Raw genomic sequence first — 27,525 nt, forward strand, 5'->3', positions numbered from 1 at the left:
CAGGTCTGGCTGGTGAACCAGGATCTGCTCTTCGAGGCTGGGGTCCTCCTTTGAATAAGGAGCTCAATAAGCCGAGAGAGAGCTTGCTTTAAAAGTCCCATCCGAGGATACAAGTATCTAAAGGGTGAGTTGAAGGAGGATGGAGCCAGACTCTTTTCAGTGGTTCCCAGTGACAGGACGAGGGGCAACGGGCACAAACTGGAACATGGAAAGTTCCACTCCAATCTGAGGAAGAACTTCTTTGGGGTGAGGGTGGCAGAGCCCTGGAAGAGGCTGCCCAGGGAGGGTGTGGAGTCCCCTTCTCTGGAGATCTTCAAGCCCCAATGGATGCTGTTCTGAGTGATGTGCTCTGGGCAACCCTGCTCTGGCAGAGGAGTTGGACTGGATGATCTCTAGAAGGTCCCTTCCAACCGTGACCGGTTCTGCTGTTGTAACGCCTGGGCTTTGTACCCGCACTGACTGCCCGCCTGGGACGGCGCCCAGGGGGCGGCCTGACGTTATTTTACTCCCCAAACACCCGTTACCGGTGAGACTTCAGTTCTCCCCTCACCGTTCTGGCCCCAGCGGGAGCTCACACCGGCCGTAACGCCGGGGGGGTCACCCGCAAGATGAGCCCCGGGGCCGGTGTAGGCCCCTGCGGCCGCCGGCGCCCCCTCAGGGCCCGGGCTGGCGGCCCGGCGGGGGAGCTCCGGCCCCGCGGGGGGGAGGAGGGGGCCGGTACCGCCGGTCCTGGCCCTGCCGCCCCGTGCCGGTCGGGCTCCTCCCCCTCCGCGCCCGGAACCCTCCGTCCCGGCGGCGGTTTCCGCCCGGCGCAGCAGGCCCGGACCGGAGGCGGAAGCGGGAGCGGCGGGCCAGGCCGGGGCAGCGCGGTGGCGGTTGTGCGGGCGGCGGCGGCGGGAAGCGGGCCGAGCCCCATGGCCTCCTCCTCCAGCATCGACATCGAGGACGCGACCCAGCACCTGCGGGACATCCTCAAGCTGGACCGGCCGGCAGGTGAGGGGCCGGGGCCGAGGGAGGCCGGCGGGGCCTGGCCTGGCCGGGCCGGGGCGGGGCCGCCGCACAGGGCTCTGTCCTGGGCCGGGGCTGCCGGACCCTCCTCGGCCGGTGCCTCCGTGAGGCGACACCCCCCCTCAAGTCCCTCAGCTGGGGCTTGGCCCGTCTCCCTCGGGGCGCCGGTGGCATCGCCCTCCGCCGGCGTCGGGGCGAGGGGGGTCCCGGTCGGCCCTGCCCGGGGAGGGGTGCAGCCGCCGGGTGAGGAGAGGAGCCGGGAGGGACCCCAGCTCAGGGTGGGGGGCTCTTGTCGCGGAGCAGAGAAGGAGCAGTTCGGATCCAGAGCTCGCTTCTGCTGCGGGTCTCTGGGCTCCTCTTACCCCAGAGGTATCGCTGCCGGCAACTGAGCACCTCCTTGCCCGAGTCTCCATCCCACATCTGTGATGCTTGGGCTCAGGGGAAGGGGCTCTCAGGCCTCTCACAGCTCTGCTTTAGAATCATGGAATGATTTGGGCTGGAATGGACCTTAAAGCCCCCCCCAGTGCCACCCCCTGCCCTGGGCAGGGACACCTCCCACCAGCCCAGGTTGCTCCAAGCCCCCTCCAACCTGCCCTTGAACCCCTCCAGGGATGGGGCGGCCACAGCTTCTCTGGCCAACCTGGGCCAGGCTCTCACCCCCCTCCCACCAAACAAGTTCTTCCCCACATCTCAGCTCCATCTCCCCTCTTTCAGTTTAAAACCATTGCTCCTCGTCCTATCACTACATGCTCCTGTAAGAATTCCCTCTCCATCTTTCCTGGAGCCCCTTTAGGTACTGGAAGGCCACTATAAGGTCTCCCTTGAGCTATCCTCAAACCTGATGAGGTCTGAAGGCAGAGTGTTTTGTGAATATTTTGCAAGTAAAACCTTAACCGCTGGGTAGAGGATAGAATTTATGCCCGTGTTGTGCTCCTGTTGAGGAAGAGGCAGGAACATGTTGGCTTTGAAGTGTCCTGAGAGTAAGTATGAATGTTCTACCTCCAAAGCAACTGCCACATGTGCTGCCTTTTGCTTGGCTGAAAGGATGAGCGGTTGGATGCGGGATTGTTGTGGGAGGGGTGTAGAGGCACATGGGGTGATGGAGAGAATCTATAGGAAGTCAGCTGTGTTAGTTTTACTATTCACAGAGAAACTTCTCATTACTTGAAGTAGTTTCTCTTGTTTCTGGAGCACTTGGGTGCTCCTGGATTATAATTCTTTTAAGAAATATATTTTTTTCCTTGATGGTGCAGCACTCTGTACTTGAAAGACTAAAAGGAGAACTCGGGACAGGGATGGGGAACACTTGTTTCACGGCAATTTCTGACCTAAAAGGATACGTCACGATGGGGAAATGGTTGGAGTTGTTTCTGTTCTTTCAAGGTGACTTGACTTTCACCTGCAGCAGCTTCTCTTGCTGGTTGACACAAAGGAGTTATTTACTGAGTATGGCTTATATCTTTCCATTTTTCTTCTTTCCTGTTCATTGTCTTTATACCTTGTCTGTGAACTCCAGCGCACAAGAAGGCAGTTGAGAGGAAAAGGAGCAAATGGGCAGTAAGTCAAGCCGTAAAGAACCTGTGGTTGATCTCAGCAGAAGTCACTGCCTGGGTAGGAGCAAGTAGACTTGAAAGAATGGGACATAATGAAGTGAAGAGCAAGAGTACTTGTCTGTTAACCTCAAGACCTGAAAGCCTCTGAAAATCCTGTTAGGAAGTCAGAGGAAAAGGAAACTGGGGGATCCTTCAAGGCTTTTTTAAGAGAATCAAAGCAGCGTCGTGAATTGTGTGTGTGTGGCCAGTCTTGTCTGGTATAAAGTTGCTGTGGTCAAAGACCTCTCTAGTTCCAGTTTCTGTTATACACTGGGTTTCACTTTTGGATTTTAATACCCAGCAGAGACTGGTGTAGCTGTTTTCTGTGGTTATTACCACTAGGAAAGCTTTGCAGTGCTGGGTGGGCATAGCTGTGAGCAGCGTTATGTTATTCTGTGTGCTGTCCAGGCAGGTGACGAGAAACGCTCTCTGCTCTAAAGAGTTCACAACTGTCACAGCATTTTTTCAGTCCTGTTGGTTTCAGTGATTGTGAAAATGCGATTCGCCACCCCAGTCTCTCTTGACACAGTCTTCTCCCAGTTTTGGCAAACATCATCCACTGCTTCAGTAGCCCTTGCCCCTTTTTTTTCATGCCATGCCCTCAGCAAGGGGAAGCTGCATGCTCAAACCATGGACCTCCCAGTGGGGACACATGGACAGGGCCTCACTGCCAGTGTGCTGTGGAGCACAGTCTCTGCAGGTGTTGTGGGCAGAATCCTGCAATCCCAACTGAATCACAGAATGGTTTGGGCTGGAAGGGACCTTAAAGCCCCCCCAGTGCCACCCCCTGCCCTGGGCAGGGACCCCTCCCACCAGCCCAGGTTGCTCCAAGCCCCCTCCAACCTGCCCTTGAACCCCTCCAGGGATGGGGCAGCCACAGCTTCTCTGGCCAACCTGGGCCAGGCTCTCACCACCCTCACAGCAAAGAATTTCTAACTGAGATCTATCTGAAATCTCTGCTGGTAACCATGAGTTCTGTGGGCTCACCCTGCTTGCCTGACATCTATCAGGGGGGTGTTCTTCTCAGTAAGAGCCTCATCCCCTGGTGCAGGTGATGGTGTGATCAGGAAGAGTTTAGTGTCTCAGCTCTGATTGCCCCTGCTTACCCGCTCTAAAAAGGTAATGAGTACAACCCCACTTCTTTCCCTTTGAAGGACAGTGCTAGTCTAGGTTAAAATTTCATTTTCTTCGCGTACCTACTAAGCACAGCCTCTCCCCTTCTTTCATGCCTTCAGGACTGTGTGCAGACAGCCCCTGTGCTTTGTGACCCCCACTGAGACAGGGATAGGCTCAGCCCCATTCCTCAATTTCCGTGTGCTGTTCTTGTGCCCGACAGCCTCTGGGGAGTGTTTCCTCCTTCCCTTTCCCACGGAGTGAACGTCACTGTCCTGCTGTCCCTAAGAGAGCAGATACCTTTACATGAGACATTCCTGATGCTGCAAATAGAGCAGAGACTGTATCATCTTTCTCTGGCAGCCTGGATGCTTTTTCTCTAGTGAGTATTTTCCTGCTTTCAGTTGCAAAGGATAAATTGCTGTTGATGGAAGTTGCTGCCAGTGGACGAGCACCCACCGCGTGCTGTAGGAATAAGGGGCATATCTTAATCTTGCACCAACAAGTGCAGCACAGGTGTTGGCTGGCTGCGGGATCCCATTCCCTGGGCTGAATTTTCCCTGTGCTGGTGTGAGTGCTGCTGCTGTGTTCTTCATGCAGGGCAGGTAAACTGAGGTGAGCGCCCGAATGGGCTCAGCATCGGGATACCCTCTCACTGCACAGCCTTTCTGTGCCCACGGCATAGCTGCTGATTTAATTACAGGCAAGTTTTAAATATTCTGCAGTTATTTCTGTAGGCAGCAGAGCTTATCCTGGTGCGTTAAAGCCTGTGTGGTAACGGAAAGCTTGCTGGGCTTTCAGAGGACATGCCTCTTGCCCACGCTTCTGTTTAGGTTTTTACGTGTGCCAGGAACGGTGGAGCTGCTTCTGGTCCCAGGAGCAGCCATTTTGCAGGAGCTGAGTTGCAGTTGTTACCTGGCAACAGTATATGAAATTTCAGTTTTCCAAACCATTGAAAATTTCAAGCAAGGGTTCTGTCGAGGCAGGAGGCTCTGACTTTGGTGTGTTGATGTGTAAGTGTGGATGGAGCAGCCTTCCTCTCCAGTCATCCAGGGGATCGTCATCAACTATGTACCTTGCTGGTGAAACAGAAGAGTCTCCTTCACCCCCTGTTACATCTGTCTCCTTCTAAAGGCCATCAGAAGGTATGGAGGCCACTGGGCAGCTTGTGCTTGGCCAAATATACCAAGTCAGGGCACGTGTGCTCCTGAAGCTCTGGGTGCTGTAAACTTCTATGTGACTAGTTGACCAAGGGAAAAATAAGGGAATCCCATAGGCACAGCTGCCCGGTTTCATAGCTCAGTTACTCAAACACTGGACTTTTGAGGTCAGGTCTCTGTCAGAAGCCAGTTTTGGAAAGTAATAAATGTACAGCCACCCCCAAATGTTGCAGCTGATGACTGTGCTGGGCTTGAGAGATCTCTCTGCAGGCATGAGGGTTAGAAATGACCCTTCAAGAACCCTTTGGTCTGGCAGTAGATTTAGTAAATTTGCATTACCAGCTCAGTCTTTCTGATCCAGGACTATTTGCTCCTTGAACCTGGTAAGTTCCTCGCACCTGTTCCTTCGGTGTTTTTCTGCTCTGCTGGGATTGCTTGTGTAAGAGCTGTAACTTCCCTCGTTTGTGTGGAGGTAGAGGTAAGTTTCCTATATAGAAGGGTTCTTACACATCCTTTTTGGAGAAGAATACTTTTTCCCAATGAATTCAACGTATTCTATCTGATAGACCAGTAGAACAGACAAAAAACCATCTGGAGGTAGTGTATTTCACTCAGTGAAGGTACTTTTAAGTGGACGTTGTGCACAGTTGGTTGTGCTTTTCCCTAGGTTCAGTGAATGAGAACCAGAGACCGTCAAATTCGTATAACGGCGACCTAAATGGGCTGCTGGTGCCTGACCCCATCGTGCCCGGAGATGGACCTTCTTTGACCAAGCCAGTGCATCGCAGCATTTCTCTGGGAGCCCTGCAGGAGAAGCAAGTCATGTAAGTCTTTTTTTTTCAAAAAAAAAAAAAAAAATTGGGGGTCCGTTTTTTTTAAAAAAAAAAAAAAAAAAAAGGCTGATTGTGGATAGAAAATGGTTAAAAATTAGTTCTGAGCCTGGCCAAGCATGATGGGAATCTGATAGTGAGTTTTACGTTGAGTTCAGGTGACAATTGTGAGTCCATGCTGTTTGTCAGAGGTTTTTGTAACTTTTGTGAGGCTGATGCATGGAGCCTGCTGTCCTTGCTGCTCAGGAGCTGAAGAATATGGGCAGAGCTGTTTAGAGAGAAGGGGAGGACGACTGGCCATGTGGTGGACGTCGTAAGTAAAGATGGAGATAAATTAGCAGGGCTCTGAGTGAAACTTGGCGTTCTCATGTAGACATCCAGCTGGACTCTTTCAGGGACACAAGTTACCTGAGAGGTAACTTAATACCGGTTTGCAGCGTGGTAGACCTTGCACTTGTCAAAGTATTTCTCTCTACATAACTTAAAACAGGAGAAATGATCCTGAGCTAGATTTCTACCCAGCTCTTTGCTGAGTTGTGCATATACCGGTCTGGTTTGGACAGCACATGTGGCTTTTAATGTTTGTATGCGAGAGAACATATGCATATGGAATACTGTGGATTTGTTGTGGGAGTAATAATACAAATCCACAGTTACAAATCCACATCACTCTAATTAGTGTAATGCTTGGCTGCATCTGCTGACTTGTAACATCAGAGTTCATGTCAGTAGCTTTGGTTTGGATTCTCTTTGAGAGAGGATGCTGTGAGAACCATGAGTGGTGTGCACTGTTGTTGATGAGGTTCAACTGGTTGGCTTTGGTCTCTTTGCACCTTCCAGTGTTGGGTGCTTTAAACCAAATGTAGGTCTGTGCTCAAGTCAAACAGACTGGAGGTTTTTAAGCTGAATAAACCAGGTGTTTGGCTCTCTCAAACCTGTGGCACATGGGAAAGGGAGACTTTTAACTGCAAGTAGTTTCTGTTTGCAGGTGTTCAGCTCAGACCTCCTAGATGAACAGACACTCCTTCTGCACTGCTGTTATAATTATGAGTAGCAAATATCTGAACTCTCTTCTCTTTCTGTGGAGTACTGTCTGATTTATTTTTTCCCCCTTTTTTTTTCCCCTCAAAGCTGCCTTTCCGGTGATGACAGCTCCACTTGTGTAGTGATATCAGCAAAAGATGTGGAGATAGTGGCCAGCAGTGATTCCAGCATCACCAGTAAGGCCAGAGGGAGTAACAAGGTAAGGAGCAAGAGAAAGCATAGTTCTGTCTCTTTTGGTCACATCAACTCATGCTTGAATATTTTAAACAGAAATGACTATCTGCTGTCCTGTGTTTTAGGAGCTTCTAATTACATACAAATGTGTCAAAGTGCTTAACAAGGCAGGGGAAATTGGAGTGGGATCTTGTAAGCAGTTGCAGAGTCTGGCCAAGTTATCCTCTAATTTTCAGGAATAAGTCCGTAATCTAAGCTGTAGGTTCTTGGAAAAGTGACTTCCTTCACAAACGAGCTTTTCCTGCTGATTGTTTCTTCACCAGAAGGTCTTTACTGTGGAGGGAGGATTGAGTTTGATAGCCTCAGTCCTGCCGAGGGCTCCACCTAGCAGATTGGAGCTGCACGAAAACCAATACACTGAGATCAGAACTAGTGCTGTAACTCAGTACCAAGTTTGTTAGCCTCAGTCCTGCCAAGGGCTCCACCTAGCAGATTGGAGCTGCACGAAAACCAATACACTGAGATCAGAACTAGTGCTGTAACTCAGTACCAAGACACGCTCAGAACAAATGCCAATAATTAGGAGAACAAACTCTGGTCTTCATCCTCTTGGCGCTTTTCTGTATTGTATCATTTTGTTCCTTGAGATGCAATGAATTAAAGGATCTCAGAGACTGTAAGTGAATACTCTACCATGTTGTTACTCTTTTTCATAGATAATACTGAAGATAAAAAGGAAAGGGAGGATCACTGCCGTAGCTTTGGAAGTATTTCTTAATTCTTTACTTGCAAAGACAATGCTTATCAAATAAGACCAGGACTCTCAGTTTCTTGGAAAGCAGTATTGAAACTAAAAAGCAAGTGTCTGTGCAGCAAATGTGTTTCTGTATTTCAAAAAAGTTTCCAAGAGATGGGAATCCAGAGAAGGTGCTGATAAAGAGGGAGAGGCTGCTTTGCTGCGGGTGCAGGGTCGAGTGTTGTTCTGCAGCGTGAGGAATTCAGTGAGCTGCTCTCCTCCTTGCAATGGAAGGCAATGTTCATCAGCTGCTAGAACTTTGTGTGTTCAGGGCTCTGGTACCTGGCATTCAATGTGCAATTCTTCTTTCCAGCTGCCCCTTCTAACGGTTTCCTATTAAGCATTACAGACCTTCCCTAGAGAGAATGGCGTATTTGGCAGGTTTGTTCCAGGGAAAAGTTAATTCCAGCCATTTCTCATGTTTTGTTTTCTTTCTCCTGAGCAGGTGAAAATACAGCCTGTTGCTAGATATGACTGGGAGCAGAAATACTATTACGGCAATCTGATAGCTGTTTCAAACTCTTACCTGGCTTACGCCATTAGAGGTGAGATACCTTCTTGTCTTGGATGTGATTTGTATTCTTTTGCTCTGTGTATCTCTAAAAGAGGCAAAGTTTGCATCAGAAGGAGGTAACTGGCAATAATTGAAACACATCTTGTAATACCCGTGTCAGGGTGCTGTTGTAGCAGGAATGTAAGTGAAGCTGGAGCTATGGGGGAGGGAAGAGCTGGTAGTGCAGGAGAGTTTCTATTGAGAGGGAAAGCTTTTCTGAAATTAGAAAGAAAAGAAAGAGAAGGACTCTGGGGATGGAAGAAAAGTTGAAGGATTACATTGGTTTCACTAGACAGCAAACTGATGTTCAGATTACTCCTCTAATTAAATATTTCTGCAGTAAACAAGCTTCTCTGTAGCTAAGCACAGAGACAGCCCTGTGGTAATTTGAGCAGATAAATGTTTGTGATGGATTTGCTTGCGTAAATTTAGAGTTGAGTTTAAGGCTAAATTTAGAGGAGCCAAAGAGCAATGTGGATGCAGTGTGCTTTGCAGTAGGAAGGAAGAGAAAAACAGAACAACCCAGGGAAAGATTGTTTCACAACACATGAAACAGATGAACACTAAGTCATCTGCAGTGTCTCTTTCTGCTCCATATAACCACACAGTATTTGGGGCTCCATCAGCTCTTCACTTTCTTCCTAGCTTTATCACCCATCACTTTGTCCTTTTATGAAGTCTATTATTCTGTTTCTGCATTTTTTCCTAGCTGAGGTTATTTAGAGCAACCTTAAGGTGCCTTACCCTTTTTTTTAAAGTATTAAAGCTGGGTGCAGTAACACTATGGAAAGCTGAGTGGCCTGCTAGGGTTGGCTTGGGCATCAAGAAGTGGAAACAACAGGGGCTCCGTAAAACTGCTAGCATTATAGTGAATTTTTGTCTGGAATGGGGAAGGTGGAAACTGGTATGTACATGCTCTAAAGCATGTTCTTTTTAGTCAAGCAAACCAAAAAGCAATGCTTTTTTGCCAGGTGAGTGTTTATGCTTTTTGCATTTCCCTTACAGAAGATGTGTTTGAGCTGCCTGCCTCTCGGTCATTCCTTTTCTCTAGTTACTGAAAAATAAATTGCAATTAAAATTAATTCACTGTCACTGGAGGTCACTCTTGGAGGCTTGGTAGCTTTGTCATCAGCCTGGAATAAAGATTTAGGCCTTGCATTTAATGAAGGTATCTTTCATGAGAATAATCCCGGGGATCATGAGGAGTCAAATTCTGTTGACTTTTTAAGTAGAGCAACTTAGAATTTGTGGTGCTCAAGAAATTGTGGAAGATATGGAGAATTACAAGGCAGGCAAAGTCCTCCTTGGTGCTGCCATTCTACTCTTCTGAGCTGAATGGCGCAGTCAATATTTGTGCGTGTACCCTGGGTCTTGAAGGGGTTAACGTGGTATTTATTGATGTGCTGAAGCCAGGATGGGTGCTGGGAACACTGATGGGTGGAAGCAAAGGCAGTTCTGTGGGGAAACCACTGGCATAACTGGTGTCCTCTGTCTTTTCTGCAGTTGCCAGCAACGGCTCAGCGATGGTGCGGGTGCTGAGCGTCAGCACTGCTGAGCGGACCTTGCTGAAGGGATTCACGGGCGGTGTGGCAGACCTGGCTTTTGCTCACCTCAATTCCAACCAGCTAGCGTGCCTGGATGAGGCAGGAAACCTTTTCGTCTGGCGCTTGGCCATGGACAAAGAAAAAATCCAGTATCTTGTCAAAATACTCCTCGTATCAGTCTTGGCGTAACGGTTAGATGCGACTGTGGCCTCAAAATTGCAAGTTATTTCCTAGCCTTTCCTAGAACATTCAGCCCGGGGCAACACAGTAGCTTTTCTGTCTTCCTGTGGCAGTGATGTGGTGCTGACTGAAATTATTTAATCTGTCCTTTAGCAGTCGTGTGGGTTGTACATTGATGTGTGTGCGTACTCCTCTTGTGCTTATCATGTCCCTGTCTGCAAGAGAAAATTATGAGACTCTATTAAAGTTTTGTAAGCTTAACCTCTTCTGACAGTGGAGAAACACTAGCTGGTCTGCTTTCTTAGCAGAATCCTTTTACCTGGTTTCTTTTTGAATCACAGTGATCAAAAAAACCCCTTGAGATTTAATAGTGTTTAACAGCAGAGTAAACCCGAGTAGGTTATTCTGACCATTAGTAACGCAGACAGAATGTTATGTTTCTTAACCGTGCTGATCAGAGAGGAGATCTTGGTTAACATCAAGCGACCTGACAACACCCCGCTGAACACATCTCGGAGGATCATCTGGTGCCCTTTCATCCCGGATGATAACGAGGAGAGCGGTGAAGAGGGAAGTCAGACCTTGGCGTTGTTGCATGAGGACAGGGTAAGGAAACCCTGCTTTTGAAACATTGACATTATTCATAGAATCATAGAATGGCTTGGGTTGGAAGGGACCTCAAAGATCATCGAGTTCCAACCCCCCTGCCATGGGCAGAGACACCTCCCACTAGAGCAGGTTGCTCAAGGCCCCATCCAGCCTGAGGGAGAGAATCTAATGAAGGAAAGACCTGATAGGGTTAGAGTTGTAAAGGATTCTGTCTGGTCCCTACTGGGGATCCTCCCATCATATGAGATGTGGGATTCCTTTGTTCTGAGGTCATGCTGATCCTTCCCTGGGCCTCAGGAGGATGGAAAGTGATAACTTTCCAGCCATCAAACGGCAAGGACCACTAGAGACAGTGTGGAGAGTCAGAGACATCACCCATCTGCTCAGGCTGAGCCTGTGCCCAGGGGAGGGGGCTCAGTGAGCCACAACTACTAAGAGCAGGTGCCTCTACTTATGTATGGCTGGGTGCCAGGAAAGCATCTCCTGGCCACATCAGGTGGAAATGGGAAGGTTGATGTCACATACTTGCCATTGGGCTGGTACGTCAGGACATAAAATGAGGATTAAGAAATTCTCCACTGGATCAGACCAATAGTTGCAGAAATAAAGCTGTGTGCCCACATGTTTGTTTTCTAGGCAGAGGTGTGGGATTTGGACATCATCCGAACAAACAACAGCTCCTGGCCAGTGGAAGTGCCCAACATCAAAGAAGGCTTCATTGTAGTGAAAGGCCACAGCACGGTATAAACCTGTTTTGCTTTCTTTACTGCCATCACATAGGTGATCGCTACACATCACTTAAGTTTTCTTTGGGTTAGAGTGACTCAAGAGCTGCAGTACTTAGGACAATTGGCTGTAAAATCCCCAGTTTCTTACCCATCCACACTGTCACCCACAACCTGCTGGCTGTGTGCACACGCTGTCGGTACGTAACCTTTGTCTAAAGAGCCAAAGAGAATGTGTAGTCATTTGCTTTGAAAAAAACCTCTTAGAAAAACCTCATCTGTACTTCCAAGGGCCTGTTTGACAACCTGGGCTGTATTTCAACTCTTCTGTTGTATCTCTTGGTAAATGGAACATTCTGCACTGTAGTAGTTTACTGACGGATGAGAAGGGGGAAATTAAGTCCGATGTCTTAAGATCTTTGTTCTTCCATGATTTCCCTAATGAGCACAGTTATATCTGTGAGTACAGGGGACCGGGACTGCAGCTGAGTATCCAGCAGGTGATATTTTGAATCTAAATAGAAACAACTGGAAAGAGTCCAATCTCACTTCTTGAACAGGATGGTGATAAAATAGTTGTATGACTTTGTTTCACAATCATAATTGTTTCGTCTATAATGATTGTGAAAAGCCAGAACATCCCAAAACAAAATGAGCTCCATTCGTAACATGAGTAACAGTAAGAACAGTAGCAGCACAATCCATTGTACTTAAGTTTGCTGTCTGGAAGAGATAGTTGTTAATTATTATTGTTACAAAGAAAAAGTCCTGTCAATTTTTCTGTGAAGGGCAAAATTGCCCGGTGACATGTCTGTTAGAAATCACTCTGACCTCCTGTGCTATCTGACTGTTAGTCGAATTCCTGTTTGAAGAGAGTACTCTTTCTCCATGAAGAGCTATAAAATCACTTTTCTGTGTCTTTTGTCCCTTCTCTGTTTAGTGTCTGAGCGAGGGAGCGCTTTCTCCAGATGGAACTGTGTTGGCCACAGCAAGCCATGACGGTTTTGTCAAATTCTGGCAAATCTATATTGAGGGGCAAGACGAGCCAAGGTAAGTGAAGAGTTAGAAAATGAAGGATCTCAGAACAGAAAGCAGCATTTTGTCTGGGGGAATTTCCTTGTTACAGAATTACCTGCAGAGGTCATTCTTGGGACATTCTAAAGATATAGGGTGCATGTTTGTAAAGTAATTTGTTGCAGGAGAATGGCATTGTGAATATCACATACTCAGGGTTTGGTGAACTTAAGAAAAAAGCGAAGAGCTGTGCTGGGAGCAGGAGTTCAAACAAGAGTCAAACTGTTTTGCACTGTCCATGTAAATGCAGAAAACTGCTCTGAGCTATTCTTCTTGGTGTTGACTTCTTTTATGTATTGTGCCCTTGTTAAGATGCCAGACTATGTAATTTTTTTATTTTATTTTTTTGTCCATCTGTGCCTGTATAGGCCTGTAGACAGCTACAAGCTGGTAACACTTGGTGGCTGCTGGCTTAATGCTGTCTTTGCTTAAGGGGTAAGGTGTTCACAGCCCGCCTTATGTATTCCTTATTTACTACTTCCTACGTGATTCTTTCCTAGGTGTCTTCATGAGTGGAAACCCCATGATGGGAGGCCTCTTTCCTGCCTGCTCTTCTGTGACAACCATAAAAAACAAGACCCAGAGTAAGTCCCCAGTCCTGTACTTGGATGGAGTTTAGTAGTGTCTTCTACCTCTGCCTTTGGAGGGTTCCTTGTAACTGCATTGTGGGGAAAAAGAAAAAAAAAAAATCAGTGTGGTGGCATGAGCGAGTCCTGTCTTCTTTGCAGTCAGTTTTCTAGTGATGGAGAGAGAAATAAATGAGGCTCTGGAGCACAGTATAACGTGACCTTAATTCCAGTGTCATTTCCACAAAAGCAATGAGAATTCTAATTGATGAGTCCTGTCAGATTTCTGGTATGGTCAGTTTTAACTGGCCTCTTATCCTCCAAATTTTTACTGCAGTTGTTTTAAAAAGTAACTTTTTGTTTTTTAGTTTTATTCTTTCTTCAGTCAGTTGTGGACTCAGGGTTCTTGAGAGCTATAATAGTTTCTAATCTGTCTCGGAAGCAGAGATTTTTCTAGGAACTTTAAGATACTGTTGGGCAAAATTAGCTACAGGCAGCTCATGAGGAACTTTTCTGTGAAACATCTTTATGGGAAGGACCAGCTCTTCTTAAAGAGGACTTAATTCTGTTGTGGCTGCAGGGTTCCCTTCTGGAGATTTCTCATCACAGGAGCGGATCAGAACAGAGAACTGAAGATGTGGTGCACTGTGTCTTGGACGTGTCTGCAAACTGTCCGGTAGGTGTTGACATGCTGACTTCCCCTGAAGAGTTGGATTTACTTTGAGCAGTGGGTCATTCCAAAGCTCCCAATTTCTGGGTATACTTACTTTGCGAAGGTGATCCTGAATCTTCAGAGGAGCCTCCTCCTTTGCCAGTCTGACCTGTCTGTTGGAAGCTCTCAGGGCTGTGACAGACTGCCAGGTCAAGCTTTGGCAAGGCAGGGGATGTTGATCCTTTTATACAGTCTCCTTGGTGCTACCAAGACCTGTTGTCTTCGCTTTGCTCTGCAGACCATAGACATATCTGTAGCACGAGGAGGAACATTCCAAAATTGCACACCTTGAGTGCTTTCTTCTGTAAAAATACTAGGTACTCAATAACCAATCTAGGATCTTTTCCTATTACTGCTTTTTCTGATTTAAATAACGAGAAGCTGCTATGTTGACAGAGCTTAAGCAATTATCCAGGACATACTTGCTGAGCCACATGAGCCTGGAAGTTCAAATTGTGCTTTAGTCCATCCCTTCACTCATCTTATGTTCCCTGGTTTTACTTTTCTGGTGGTGGATTGTGGCCTCTGAGCACATGGATGTGTAAGGCCACTTCTTAATCACTCTCTTAAAGTGAGAAGAATATGGCATACAGCTGAGTGCTGTTTTTTCCACCTCATTCTACAGAAGGTCCAAAACCTATAGAAGGGTTGTTTTGGTTTTGTTGGATTTTTGTTTTTTAATCTGTAGCCTTGATTCTTGTCCTCCTATGAGTACGGAACGCGTTAAGTAATGACAGATTGTCACCTGTAATTTAAATGTTCAGAATCTAGATCCTACAGTGTGGTCTCCCCACTGAAGTCTTGTAGGTGAAGCACTAACTTCTGCAATGATGTATTTCTTCTGGTGGGTGGATGCACCGTAATAAGGCTGTAAACTCCTGGAGTTGTAGGTTTTTTAAAACTAATGCAGTTTCACAGCAGTCATTCTGTTTGTTCTAATCTACCTTGCTTTCTGCACCTCTTATTTGTGGATCTAGCTTTTCTCCTGACATCTTCAGCTCCATGAGTATTCTTCCCAGCCTGAAAGTCTGCCTGGACCTTTCTGCTGAATATCTGATACTGAGCGATGTGCAGAGAAAAGTAGGTGGTTCATTTTATTGCTGGCTGGGTGGGTAATGCAGACAGAAGGGGCAATGGCCTGACTGGTTCTGCTGCCTGGGTCTAGGATTTGCATGTTAATAGCTAAAAATGCAGAGGTTGGCCTCAGCTATTTCACTGCAAGATGACAAATGGTAACAATTCAGCTGATTATTCCTAAAGAGTGTTAAGGATTATTTTTCATCCTTAAGTAAAGCTCTTGTTTGGAGACACCTATGTTGGGCACAGTAGGATTGAGCTCCTGATTGGCATTGACTCCGATAGGAATGTGCTTTATGTGGCTCCCTTGGGTGTTCTGTTTCAAATTTAAGTGGCCCAGGCTTTATTCCTTCTGTTATTTCCATTGTTCCAAATCCAGTTCAGGTGCCAGGCTTTGTAGTCCACACACACGTACTCATGGTCTGCTCTGAAAGCCCAACGACTTTATGTTTCTGATTCTTCCAGGTGTTGTACGTGATGGAGCTGATGCAGAACCAAGAAGAGGGCAAAGCTTACTTCAGCTCCATCTCAGAGTTCCTCCTCACCCACCCGGTCCTAAGCTTTGGCATCCAGGCAGTGAGCCGCTGTCGGTTAAGGCACACTGAAGTGCTCCCAGCAGAAGAGGAAAATGACAACTTGAGTGTAGGTAGGTGACAAAGAGAATCTCTGTTCTGACTTTCTCATGGAAGGCTAGTCTCTTCTCCCAAGTAACAAGTGATAGGATGAGAGGAAACGGCCTCACGTTGTGCCAGGGGAGGTTTAGGATGGATATTAGGAAAAATTTCTTCACCAGAAGGGTTGTCAAGCATTGGAACAGGCTGCCCAGGGAAGTGGTGGAGTCACCATCCCTGGAGGTATCTAAAAGATGGACAGACATGGTGCTGAGGGATGTGGCTAGTGGTAACTTGACTTTGCTGGGTTAACGGTTGGACTTGATGATCTTAAAGTCCAATCATAACGATTCTATGATTATTTTTCTCTTACCTCCTGTGCAGCTACAATACTTCAGGGAAACACAGTTGAGTTGGTTACAAGAGACCTCTAGAGGTCTCTGGTCCAACCTGATGCTTGAGGCAGAACTATTGCTAGTGGCATATTAGGTCACTTTACAGCTTCATCTAGTTGCATGTTGAAGGCCCCAAAACATGACACTTCTGTCTCTGCTCTGGTGCCCTGTCCCAGGGCTGCAGCCCTTCCTAAAGAAAATATTCCTAATGTGAACATGAACCTCCCAACCCAGATTGTAGCCCTTGCACCTTATCACTCAGAAATTCCTCTCAGGTGTGCCTGTTATTACAAAAACATTCCAGGGCTGAAGTGAGTGCAGGTGACGCTTTGATTAAGGTAGAAGATTAGCTGTTCATTATCTGATCACATAGGGTCATTGCCCCCAGCAGGGGACAGCCTCCTCTAGCACAGTTTGCTGCAGCCTCGCAGGAGCAAGAGGGTTCCTGGAAGAACTGGAAAGATGTATTTCTGTGACTGCTTGTTTGAGTAAACCCCATGTAATTAAACATCAGAGGTGTGAGCACAGGATTGCAGAAACTAATTGGTTGTTTCTGAATTGTGCCTGAGCTGTGGCAGATGTGAGGACAGTATGTGAGTTGAGGGAAAGGGTGGGGTTCATCTCCATTGTGTCTGGAAGGTCTGTTCCCAAACCACGAAGCTTCTTGCAACAGAAATGAACCAGGAACTCTCTTTTTAGAGGAGAGTCTTCAGAGAAACACACGAGGTGTGTTCTTCTGGCTGTTACTGCAATGAACATGGTGGTGAATCCTGTGGAGAACTGTCCCATGCAGGCATTCCTTGGTTGCTGCCTGTCGCGGGCAGAGTGATTAACTTCACTCGTAAGAGAGAAGTAGTGAAATATTTATTAAGGTGAAACAGTGATTTAACAAAATCAGTAGTAAATGTGACAATGTTTTACGACATTCGATGTCAAGGTATATTCTATTAGTTACTGCAGAGAGGACAGGGTCAGACACGCTGTCGGGGAGACCCTCCTGTTGAGTCAGGAGGTTCAGAAGGGATCCCCTGGCTTTCTGACCTCCTCAGAGAGGAGTCTGGGTGCAGCTGGATCCAATCCCAGCCCCAGCCTTGGTCAACAGTTTATGGCTAAAGGATTATATATGCGCAATCAACCCTTTACATTACTTAGCTAAGATTTCAAAGTTGAGCATGCTGCTAGTCACTAACCAAGAATCTGTTGTGGCAAGGAATCTCTCAATCTCGAGGAGCAGAACCTTAAGCGAGCCTCCTCACCAAAAGGGGAGATCCTGGCGTGCAGCCGCTGCCGTACAGGAGAGCTCCGAGGGCTCTGGGGCTGTCCACTATTTATAGAGTAAGATAATTGATCTATAGTCATATTCTCATGGGAAAAATATATCTAGGTCCCCACTCCAGACAGTGTTTTGGGTGTGTTGCCAGCCATCCCCTAAAATCCGGGTGCAACTTATGGCAACTGATGTTGTGGTGGCCATGGTGGCCATGGCCCGAGCAGGAGAGAAGAGAGGGAGAAACAGGGAGAGCACACTGCCACACTGCTTCTCTTCAGCTCTTGGCTTGCTCCCGATCTCCTGCTTTTCTGTTAGTAAAATGTGGACAGATGCTTTGAATAACATCAACGTATTTCCTGTTAGAAAGATTCCTGGACTGTCAGTGCAGCCGAATGGTGTGCTTCCCTCTGTTTATTATTGTACGTGATGCTTAGTTCATGTTGTTGACAATGTCTGTGGCATATTGCTCCGAAATGCAGAAGGGTACATGTAGCAGGTCAGGAGCAGACTGGGACTGAAACTTCAGGTCCCTGATCAATGCTCACTTGATTAGTACATTTATTTTTTTTTTTAATGGGGAGTTAGGTTTATCTTTTCTACTCGCCCTCCTTAGCTTTCTTAGCAGTGAGAGCGATACGGGTGCTGGGTGAGTGTTGTCAGGGCTGGCAGAGCTCTTCATAATGATGGTTGTTTACAGCCAGGAAGGATTGTTATGCCCTGGTCTGAACTTGTGTATGATATAAGCTAGTGTGTCTGTCTTAAAATATATCTTACCAGTCACTTCAACAGCCAGAACAAGTCCCTGGCAGACTGGCAGTCCCAGACTTAGCTAGTGAGGAATTTTTTTTTTTTTTTTTTTTTTTTTTTTTTTTTTCCTCCCTTCCTTGAGGCTTACTTGGCTGGAGTGGAGCAACTTTGATTGCTCTCACGTTACAAAGTGAAGGGAGTGTAGGATATACTTTCCCTTAACAGGGTGAATCTGCCTCTGGAGTGGAGAAGTGATGAAGCTGCATTGGTGCTGGTTCTCTCCTGCCGCTTCATCTGCTGTGATGTTTTTCTAGTACTTTGTCTGCAGTTTCTCTCCAGCTTCTTATTTTACTTTTGTCTCGTTTGCAGAAGGTGCTCAGGGAGCGGGGGCTGTGGAATCAGCAGCAGGCGTGCTGATAAAACTCTTCTGTGTGCACACCAAGTGAGTACGGGCAGCTGTCTGCGGCCATCCTAATCCTGCACCCCCCTATAGAAATTTAGCTGACCACTTCCTTTTGCTCGTAACCAAAACTACTTGGAACCTATAGAAACTCGTAGCTGTGGTGTGTTCTGTATGGCCTTAGCAAGAAGTAGCCCTGCACAATGCTGTGGCAAGCTTGTATTTTTGTTGCCGTGAGTATGCGGAGACTTAAGAATTGTGCTGGGCTCCAGAACTCCGCATGTCCACGGCTGGACGAGGATCAGCTTCTGTCCCAGGCAGAAAGCACCAAAGTGTATTCCAAGAGAAAGCACTAAAGTGTATTCCGAGGGAATCAGTTCCATGAAGAGAAATCTAAGCCTTTGCCTTCTCTTAGTGATTCATGAACTAATCAGATACCTGTTTTTTTTTGGTTTTTTTTTTTCTCCAGGGCCCTACAGGATGTGCAGATTAGATTCCAGCCTCTTCATAGCCCTGACATGAGTGCATCCATGCCTTCCCACAGCTCTCACGAAGAATTTGGTGAGCATTTGTGTGAAGTCAACATTCAGCGTTGCTGAGCCTTTGAAAATTGGGGGGGGAGGGGGGGCAGCAGGAGGGCAGCTTTGGGTGCATCTTTGTAATGGAGTGGTGTGATTGCGTAAAGGATTCTGAATATGGACTATTGAAGCAGGCCACGTGTTTAGAGCCTGCTGTGAGTGTAGGGCATGTTCAGTTAGTAGTGCTAACGCCTGGTGCATGCTTGAGTTCACCTTTCCAGGTGATTTGGCACTTGTGCCAGAAACTTGACGTTTGTCTCTTGTCAGGTGGAAGAGATCAGGGTGACAGCAGAGGGGACTGGGCTTGTGTGTAGCATCCTCTTTTCAGGTCATTCACCATTCTGGGGTGTGGGTGTTGAACTGGCCTTGCATTTAGAGATAGAAAGAAACGTGGATCTCTTATTATCAAAACCTGATAGCATCTACTGGGTAACCTACAAAGAGTGAGCATAACATGGGATTTGCCTTGTCCTTAGCTTTGATTGGGATGTTGTGGGGCTTTCGCTTGTTCTTTTGGAATCCAGTATGGCAGGCGATGGCGTAACTTCACACATTGTGGATTTAAAGCTTTTGCTTTTGGGAGAAGTTCCGGTGACTTGATTTGCATTTCTCCCTTGGAAGCCTTTCCAGACCACATGGCTGATCTAAGTGCAGAAGGGCTGGGATCTGAAAAAGGCTCGGTGCATGGCTCTCAGCCAGACCTGCGGCGCATTGCTGACCTGCCCGTCCCAGCGGACTTCCTCTCTCTCTCAAACGATGCCAAGCCCAAGCTGATGACTCCGGATGCGTTCATGACACCGAGTACATCTCTTCAACAGGTAACCCCAGAGCAGCACTGTTGCTCATGGTACAAGCGATGGGTTTGGATTTTGATGCTTTTGGGAACTTTTTCTAGGCTGCGATGACTCTCATGGGCAGAGCACACAGGAAACTCTGTCCATGTAACCAAACTGAGTAAAGACGTGTTGGCACATCTAAAATGCTACACTGGGCTAAGCTTTTGTTGCAAGTGCTGTGTAAAAACTGCTGATGTAGCTGTGTTATGTAGAAATATGGATTTGATAAATAACCGTGTCTAGGCTGGCAGGCTGGTTTGCACATGCTGTTTGGGGTTGTGATATAACTATAATAGAAGAAAATATGTCACTTCTGCATATCCTGTCTGGTGGGATGCTGGGGAAATGAATGTCTGAAATGATCAGCCAGGTAGGTGTACATCTTCTGCACGAGATCTGCAAATTGTCGATCTAGTAGCTCAGGGGGCTTTTTTGAAGCTATCTCAGCAGGGCTTAACCTCCACAGAAAGCAAATCTGCTGCGCTTGCACCAGGGATTTTAGTATCAGGAAGCATGTGAAGTGTTCCTTGGCATTTGGTGATCTCTGCAAAGGATAGCAGAGTGTCGTGGTGAAGAGACATAAGGAAGCATTTACTCTGCAGTGGAGCTCTGATGGAGCATTTAGAAAATGTGAACCTGTGTGTGGCCAACAGTGCTGTGTCACACACCTTGGGGTCCAGCTGGGCATTTCTAGAGGCTGCCTGACTGTACAGATTTCTGCTGCCCCTTCTGGGTTACACCAACAAGCAGAAGTGCAGGGGTTCACTGTTTCTTCACCATTCTTCATCCAAGTGTCACGTTAGCTTGTCTTAAACCCATTCAAATATTCTTGCTTTATAAGCTGCTTCCATGCCTCTGTACTGAATTTAAGGCTCTGTAGCTTTCTCCATGTGCTTTTAGAATGGGAGTAGACATTAATGAACAAGCACTTATAAAAAGTTCATCCTTTAAAAAAGTGCTCTGCAATGTAATTACAAGGTGTGGATTGTCCTAGTGAGGAGCTGCGGTGTTTGTGTTTTCTCTGCCTCCCCGTGCAAAATGTGCTGTCAGCAGTTATTTGCCATGCTGGTGTGCTTCTTGTGGGCACAGGGGAGAGTGCTTGTGAGCAGCGTTCCACGTGCCCATCCAAAGGCAGGGATCCTCCTCCAGGGGAGGAACGTCTGGTTGTCACCACAGCTTGGAGATGTGCTGAGCTGACTGAGAGAGTGCCACTCCGGCAACAGCTTGAGGAGGAAAGAATAAATCAACCTCCTCCTAAAGGTTTTGATGTTGCTAGAGAGTTGCTGAGTGTAGAAGTTAATTTTGTGCCTGAGGATGGGTAGCCTTCCCAATGCAATAATGTCCCAAGGGAGGAGAGAGAAGTTGTTTAGCTCAGTCTCTGCTCTCTGCCATAAGCAGTGTCAAGTGCAAGAAGCTTGGCCAAAGCGCATTTCCCAGCTGAGTATTTTTGTGCTGATGTTGGTATTCTCTGTAGGTATTTCTTGGTAGCCAAAAGCAGCACTGGGGGCCAGCATATACACCCGTGCTCTTCACTGTTAGTCATCTGGCTGGATGAGCAGTACCTCTTCTTCTGTGTTGGAGTGTTCTCCTTCCATCTGTCGGCAGTGCAGGGCCTAAACCCAGCACAGGCTCTGGCCTCGCTCGTGGCAGCAGAGCTTGACAAAGTCCAGCTCAAAGAACAGAATGGGGCTCTGGTGCTGAGCCCTGCAGAATGACTCTTTGTTTTGGGAGAGCAATTGCTCAATGAAGGCAGTTGTGACTCACATGATGAGTTTGTATTGGGCTTACCTTTGACCAGGATCTGAGTCCCCTGGCACTAGAACTTGTCCTCACCGGGATGAGGGGACAGAGTGTATCCTCAGCAAATTCGCTGATGATACCAAACTGGGAGGGGTGGCTGACACCCCAGAGGGCCGTGCTGCCATCCAGCGAGATCTGGACAGGCTGGAGAACTGGGCAAGGAAGAACCTCATGAGGTTCAACAAGGAAAAGTGTAGGATCCTGCACCTGGGGAAGAAGAATGTTAGGCATCAATACAGGTTAGGCATGGACCTGCTGGAGACAAGTTCCGAAGAAAAGGATCTGGGAGTCCTGGTGGACAACAAAATGACAATGAGCAAACAGTGTGCTCTTGTAGCCAGGAGGGCCAACGGAATCCTGGGCTGCATAGGGAAGAGTGTGGCCAGCAGGTCAAGGGAGGTCATTCTGGCCCTCTGCTCTGCACTGGTGAGGCCATAACTGGAATCCTGTGTCCAGTTCTGGGCTCCCCAGTTCAAGAAGGACAGGGAACTACTGGAAAGAGTCCAGCGTAGGGCTATAAAGATGATTCAAGGACTGGAGCATCTCCCTTATGAGGAGAGGCTGAAAGAGCTGGGACTCTTTAGTCTGGAGAAGAGAAGGCTGAGGGGAGACGTTAGTAATGCCTACAAGTATCTCAAGGGCGGGCTGAGGGAGGAGGGAACCAGACTCTTTTCAGTAGTTGCCAGTGAGGGGACAAGGGGCAATGGGCACAAGCTGGAACATAAAGGGTTCCACTTGAATATGAGGAAGAACTTTTTCACGGTGAGGGTGACAGAGCCCTGGAACAGGCTGCCCAGGGAGGGTGTGGAGTCCCCTTCTCTGGAGATTTTCAAGACCCGCCTGGATGCAGTCCTGAGTGGCATGATCTGACATGCTCTGGGTGGTCCTGCTTTAGCAGGGGAGTTGGACTAGATGATCTCTGTGGTCCCTTCCAACTCTAAAAATTCAGTGAAATTCAGTGAAATGTTTTTCTATTCCCCCTTTGTCAAAGGAGTTCTTCTGAAGCCAGCATTTTCAGGTCCAGTTCTGCTGTTGGACTCTCCTGTCACATCCTGACCGCTGTGTGTTCTCTTACAGATTGTTGTATCTCCTGGCAGCAGTGTCAGTTCCCTGACAGCAGTCACAGCCATGAGCAGCACTTCTGTCACGGATGCCTCTATGCCCAGGTAAACAGCATGTGTGTTAAATAATACATCTGCAGCTGACCTGATACTGTCCTTCAGGGTGACACAGAGCTGTAGCATGTCTTGTAGGAGAGGAGGTTGTAACCAGAGTTAGAAATTGGCCTGAGTCCCTACATGGGCCAGTGTTTGCATCTCTGGTGCAGCTTGGAGCCTGCCTGTTGTCATCCAAGGGGCCAACAATAGTGTTTCGTTTGTGCCTCATAGGGATTCCCTTAGTGCATCTCAGTTTTGTTGCTTTATATGCTTCTCCCAAAGGGCTGTCGTTGTTTACAGGTAAGAGAACGCTGCAGCCACCAAGGACAAGATAATTGGGACTGTTGGGAAAATCTTACTAGTGATGAGGTGGGTCGGGCTGCATAGCAGGGGAAATCTTCCCTTCTCGGGGCTGGGAAAGGATAAAGACCTATTTCATACTGTCCTGTTTCTCCCTAAACTCCATACAGTGTGAACTGAAGATACAACAGGTCCCTTCTCTCATTGACACCTCCCATTCTAAGAGATTGTGATGCTCCTCTTTGGTTTTTTTTTGTTCCCACCCGGTCTCTTTTTGGGCTGTGTGGGAACTAGGAGGTGCAGGTGGTAGTTGACAGTGAGTGAATGACCACAGTGGAAAGAACAAGGGCTTGGAGAACACTAGTGAAGTTTGGGTTGGGCTCCTCAGCTCGAGTCTGGGGATGCCACCTCCTCAGCTCGAGTGTTTGATGCAGATCTGTATAATTAGGTTGGCCTGCTTGATTTGTTTGTGTCTCTGATTTGTGCAGGCCATCGGAAGACTTGACCGTGAGCCCCAAGATGCAGCTGGACACCAGCCTCACGCTGAGTAGCAGTAGCAGCAGTCTCCAGACGAGCCCTAGGAGCCATTCGGTTCTTATCCCAGGCCTCCCTGACAAGTTGACACCAAAGGCACCGGTTCCAGTAAGGCTCCAAATGCTGCTCCCTTCCTTCTCCTGGTGGCCAAGGGACCTCTCTCTGTGATAATAACAGGGCCAGCAGCTGCCCTCTGGGGGCACAGATCTGCAGCCAGGTTTACCCGTGTTACTAGAACTGGACCTTGGTATAAGCCAGCACTTCTCTGAAAACCAGAGACAGCTCTAGCTTGTGCTGTCACAATGTTTTGAAATGGTTTCTGTTAGGAGACAGTGCTACCTGGAAAGGTTTCTTAATCCTTGCTGGTCTTACAGGTCTGAAACAATCATTTCCTATTCCTAAATTTTTCTTTCCAGATGTGATGTAAAACAGACTATGACCAAATCTTGAAATTGAAATAAACTTTCAGTCCAGGAGATGTTCAATGTTAAAGTTAACTTTTTCCCTCAAAGAAGGGACTGTTTAGTATGAGGAAGAGGAGGCTGAGGGGAGACCTCATCACTCTCTACAGCTACTTGAAAGGACACTGTAGAGAGGTTGGTGCTGGTCTCTTCTCACAGGTAATTAAGGACAGAACAAGAGGGAACGGCTTCGAGCTCCAACAGGGTAGGTTTAGACTGAACATTAGGAAGGAATTTTTCACAGAAAGAGTGGTCGGGCATTGGAACAGGCTGCCCAGGGAGGGGGTGGAGTCACCATCCCTGGATGTGTTTAAGGGCCGTTTAGATGCAGTGCTGAGGGACATGGTGTAGGGGATGACTTTGTAGAGTAGGGTAGATGGTTGGATTCGATGATCCCAAGGGTCTCTTCCAACCTGAATGACTCTATGATTCTATGATTTTCTTTAGATAGTGTGTTCAAACTAGCATTGTGTTAAGTGTGTTGTCAGCTCGCCTAAGAGTCCATTCCAAGGTTTGGGGCCCTTCTCCATCTACTGAACAGAGTTGGGAGCACAGGGATCACGGGAGGAAAGGATACAGCCGGCTGTTTCCAGAGCTGGTTGGTGTAAAGTACCAGGAGCTCTTGAGTTGTCTCCATGTTATGCTGAAGGCCTTTGTTTGATTTTTGTATTCAGGTCGCACCAGGAAACCCCTCTCTAGCGCTGGAACTGCAGGAGGTGGAGCCCTTGGTGGTGCCTCAGGCTTCTCCCACCCGTGAGCGCTCTCCGGATGTCATTTCCTCTGCTTCCACAGCCATGTCCCAAGATATCCCAGAGATTGCTTCCGAGACCTTGCAGCGCAGCTTTGCGGCAGCTCCGTCTGGGCTCCCTACGGAGGTCCTGGAGCCCAGTCACCACCCAGACAGTATGGCATCCGCTGCCTCGGCCTTGCATTTACTGTCTCCAAGGAACCGGCACAGTTCCGAGCACAGCCACCACTCTTTGGACATGCCTCCAGTGGAGGTGGACAGACTGAATGCTCCATCGTTATTGGAGACTGCTCTAACTCAGGAAAACGCGTCTTCTGACAGTGCTGTGAGTCAGCCGTGGCCGGCAGCTCCTGATATAACCAGAGAAACCAGGAATAGCATGGCAGACAGGTAATCACTTGGGTTTGTCTTGCTTAGGGCAATTTATTTGCACTTGCCAAATTGCTAACTTGGTGTAAAGCTCTTATATTGTGTTTAAACCAGAACAGTTCTCCATCCCGCCCCTTCCTTAAAGGATCTGATGATTCAACCTTCCTTTGTGCCTGGTCTGTGTATGCAGTGTCCTGCACTTGCTAGGGCAGCTCTAACAATTTGTGCTCCCTCGTAGCCCTTGCAGCATAAAGGATCTCTCTTAAGAAGGTGAAAAGTCTAATTTATTGGCCTTCATGTTCACCTGGGAATAGAGACTTGAGATGTTTTTTTGGTTGTTTTGTTTTTTTTTTTTTTTTGTACTCTGGAAATAAAACCAGTACAAGCCTCTGCACCTGGGGATGCTGCCTCAGGAAAGAGTCTCCATTCTCATGGCTCTGGGGAGGGCACTGAGACTGTGTCTCTACACAGTGTTTTTGCTTTTTCTCATAATTTGAGAAAATGCTTCTGTAGGCATTTGCAACTCCCCTCAATATCACTCTGTCTTTGAATTCTTCAGGACTTCTCATATCAGAATATTAGATCAGATACCTCTGGATCTGAGAGATTTCTTTTCTTTTTTCTTTTTTTTTTCTTTTCACATTCCAGCTCACTCAACCCAGCAGCATGTATGAAAGTAACACGTGCTGCCTTCTGTCTGAGCTGCAAGCTGAATTCAGGCAGACCTAGTTCTCAGCTCAGCAGCACTTGCAATTTGCTTTCAAAGTCTTTATGAAACTCGGACTGAATTCACTGTTACAATTCCGTTCTCTCTGGTAGAGTTAACCCATCAAATTTGCACACTTCCTCAGACACCTGAAAGAACTAAGACACACTGATGGCTTTTGACCCAGTGATCAGTATTACTCGAGGAAAACCAGACCCAAGATGGTGCAATTCACTGAAGTGCACTCTACTACCCATTTTGAGTGGTGGCTTACCTGGCTTGCATAGATGTCTTGGGAGACTGTTCTTGGCTAGTGCCTGAAGAATAGCTGAGCTGCTGCTTCCTTCTTTAGGCCTCCAGAAAAACACATGGAGAAAGTAGTGTTTAGTGCTCCTAAACACCACCTGCCACTCTCTGGACCTTTGCACATAGGTGTGGAGTTTTTGTTGGGTTAGACCTATCAGGATCTTAGTGCAGTGAGCAAATACCCAAGCTGAAAGAGACTTTTATGATGGTATTTTCTTTTTTTTTTTTTTTTTTCTCCTCCTCTAGCCCAAGGGATGAAGTTGAAGAAAAGCACAAGAGCTCTTCCTACCATCGACACAGCTACCACCTGCTGCAGCACGACAGCCAGGATGCGAGTGCGGAACAAAGGTACCCGAGTGCTCAGCCCCCTCTCTCGCCCCGCATGGACCCAGCTCAGGCTGCATTTGTGCTTCTGTCCCCAGCAAGCCTTCACGTGTGGGGTGATTGTCTTCCCTTTGTCTCCTGACTTCGTGTGTGTTTGCAGTCCAGCTGCTGTAACGTTCTGCTGGCTTCAGATGGTCACAAGAGTGGCCTCTGGGCATTGTCCAACTTGCTCTTCACAGGGAAAGGTCTGACTGTGCTGCTTCTAAGAGCATGGACCAAGCTTGGTTTAATTACCAGTGAAAACCTATTAAGGGATGAGTTTCCAAATATTGTGCCCTAGATAAGGCAGTGAGAGTATCTCAGGAGTTAGCTTCTTGCTTTTGACATCTTTGCTCCCTTGGGAGCCACCCTAAAGCTCTGTGGGCACATTCTGTGTGCCTGGCAACCAAGCTCGTCCCTGTTTGGCCTCTGGCCGCGGAGATGCTGGGAGGGCTGGAGCCCCTCTGCTGGGGGGGGGGCTGAGAGAGGTGGGAGGGGTCAGCCTGGAGAAGGCTCCGGGGAGACCTTCCAGCCCCTTCCAGTCCCTCAAGGGGCTCCAGGAAAGCTGGGGAGGGACTCTGGGTCAGGGAGGGGAGCCCCAGGAGGAGGGGGAAGGGTTTGACCCTGCAAGAGGGGAGATGGAGCTGAGATGTGGGGAAGAACTTGTTTGGTGGGAGGGTGGTGAGAGCCTGGCCCAGGTTGGCCAGAGAAGCTGTGGCTGCCCTATCCCTGGAGGGGTTCAAGGGCAGGTTGGAGGGGGCTTGGAGCAACCTGGTGTGGTGGGAGGTGTCCCTGCCCAGGGCGGGGGGTGGCACTGGGCGGGGTTAAGGTCCCTTCCAACCGAGACCATTCTGTGATTGCTGAGGGTTGATTCATAATCCACACAATGCAGCCTGTGTTGGTTGAGTGATCAGCAGCTGACAGACTCCAAGGTACCAAGGATCACACTCTTCCTGGGCTCAACCTGATTCTCCTCTGGTCCCACAATACTTGCTGCGTTGAGTGCTTTCTCTGTCTGTAAAGCTGGAAGGGGATGCTGTGCTTGGGGTTTCCTGCTGGGTCAGTGTCACGTCCCAGGGCTTACGTGCTGGTGTGTGTATGCAGCGAGGATGGGCATCGTTCCGCCACAGTTGTCCCTAATGCAGAGACCTTCAGGTCACTGCGCAGGGCTGGAGCTCAGCCTGGGC

General features: G+C 47.9%; 1 protein-coding gene across 2 annotated transcripts in view; it reads left to right on the forward strand.

Annotated features, from left to right (window-relative positions):
* Positions 1–852: 852 nt before the first annotated feature.
* EDC4 (enhancer of mRNA decapping 4) overlaps positions 853–27,525 on the forward strand; it is a 39,584-nt gene continuing 12,911 nt past the window's right edge. The window contains exons 1-19 of one of the 2 annotated variants that reach the window (XM_014947024.1): positions 853–993; positions 5,541–5,697; positions 6,835–6,946; positions 8,163–8,262; positions 9,774–9,963; positions 10,453–10,600; positions 11,240–11,344; positions 12,269–12,378; positions 12,903–12,986; positions 13,549–13,644; positions 14,658–14,760; positions 15,223–15,403; positions 18,150–18,222; positions 18,650–18,741; positions 19,380–19,576; positions 22,472–22,560; positions 23,340–23,493; positions 24,521–24,984; positions 26,222–26,323. In XM_014947024.1, coding sequence (XP_014802510.1) covers positions 915–993; positions 5,541–5,697; positions 6,835–6,946; positions 8,163–8,262; positions 9,774–9,963; positions 10,453–10,600; positions 11,240–11,344; positions 12,269–12,378; positions 12,903–12,986; positions 13,549–13,644; positions 14,658–14,760; positions 15,223–15,403; positions 18,150–18,222; positions 18,650–18,741; positions 19,380–19,576; positions 22,472–22,560; positions 23,340–23,493; positions 24,521–24,984; positions 26,222–26,323 — 2,636 coding nt within the window. In that variant the 5' untranslated portion in view covers positions 853–914. The remainder of the gene's footprint in view (positions 994–5,540; positions 5,698–6,834; positions 6,947–8,162; positions 8,263–9,773; positions 9,964–10,452; positions 10,601–11,239; positions 11,345–12,268; positions 12,379–12,902; positions 12,987–13,548; positions 13,645–14,657; positions 14,761–15,222; positions 15,404–18,149; positions 18,223–18,649; positions 18,742–19,379; positions 19,577–22,471; positions 22,561–23,339; positions 23,494–24,520; positions 24,985–26,221; positions 26,324–27,525) is intronic. The other variant, XM_014947016.1, reaches the window with a different exon arrangement.

Source organism: Calidris pugnax, unplaced genomic scaffold, assembly GCF_001431845.1.
Source record: "Calidris pugnax isolate Ruff unplaced genomic scaffold, ASM143184v1 scaffold30, whole genome shotgun sequence".
Classification (NCBI taxonomy): domain Eukaryota; kingdom Metazoa; phylum Chordata; class Aves; order Charadriiformes; family Scolopacidae; genus Calidris; species Calidris pugnax.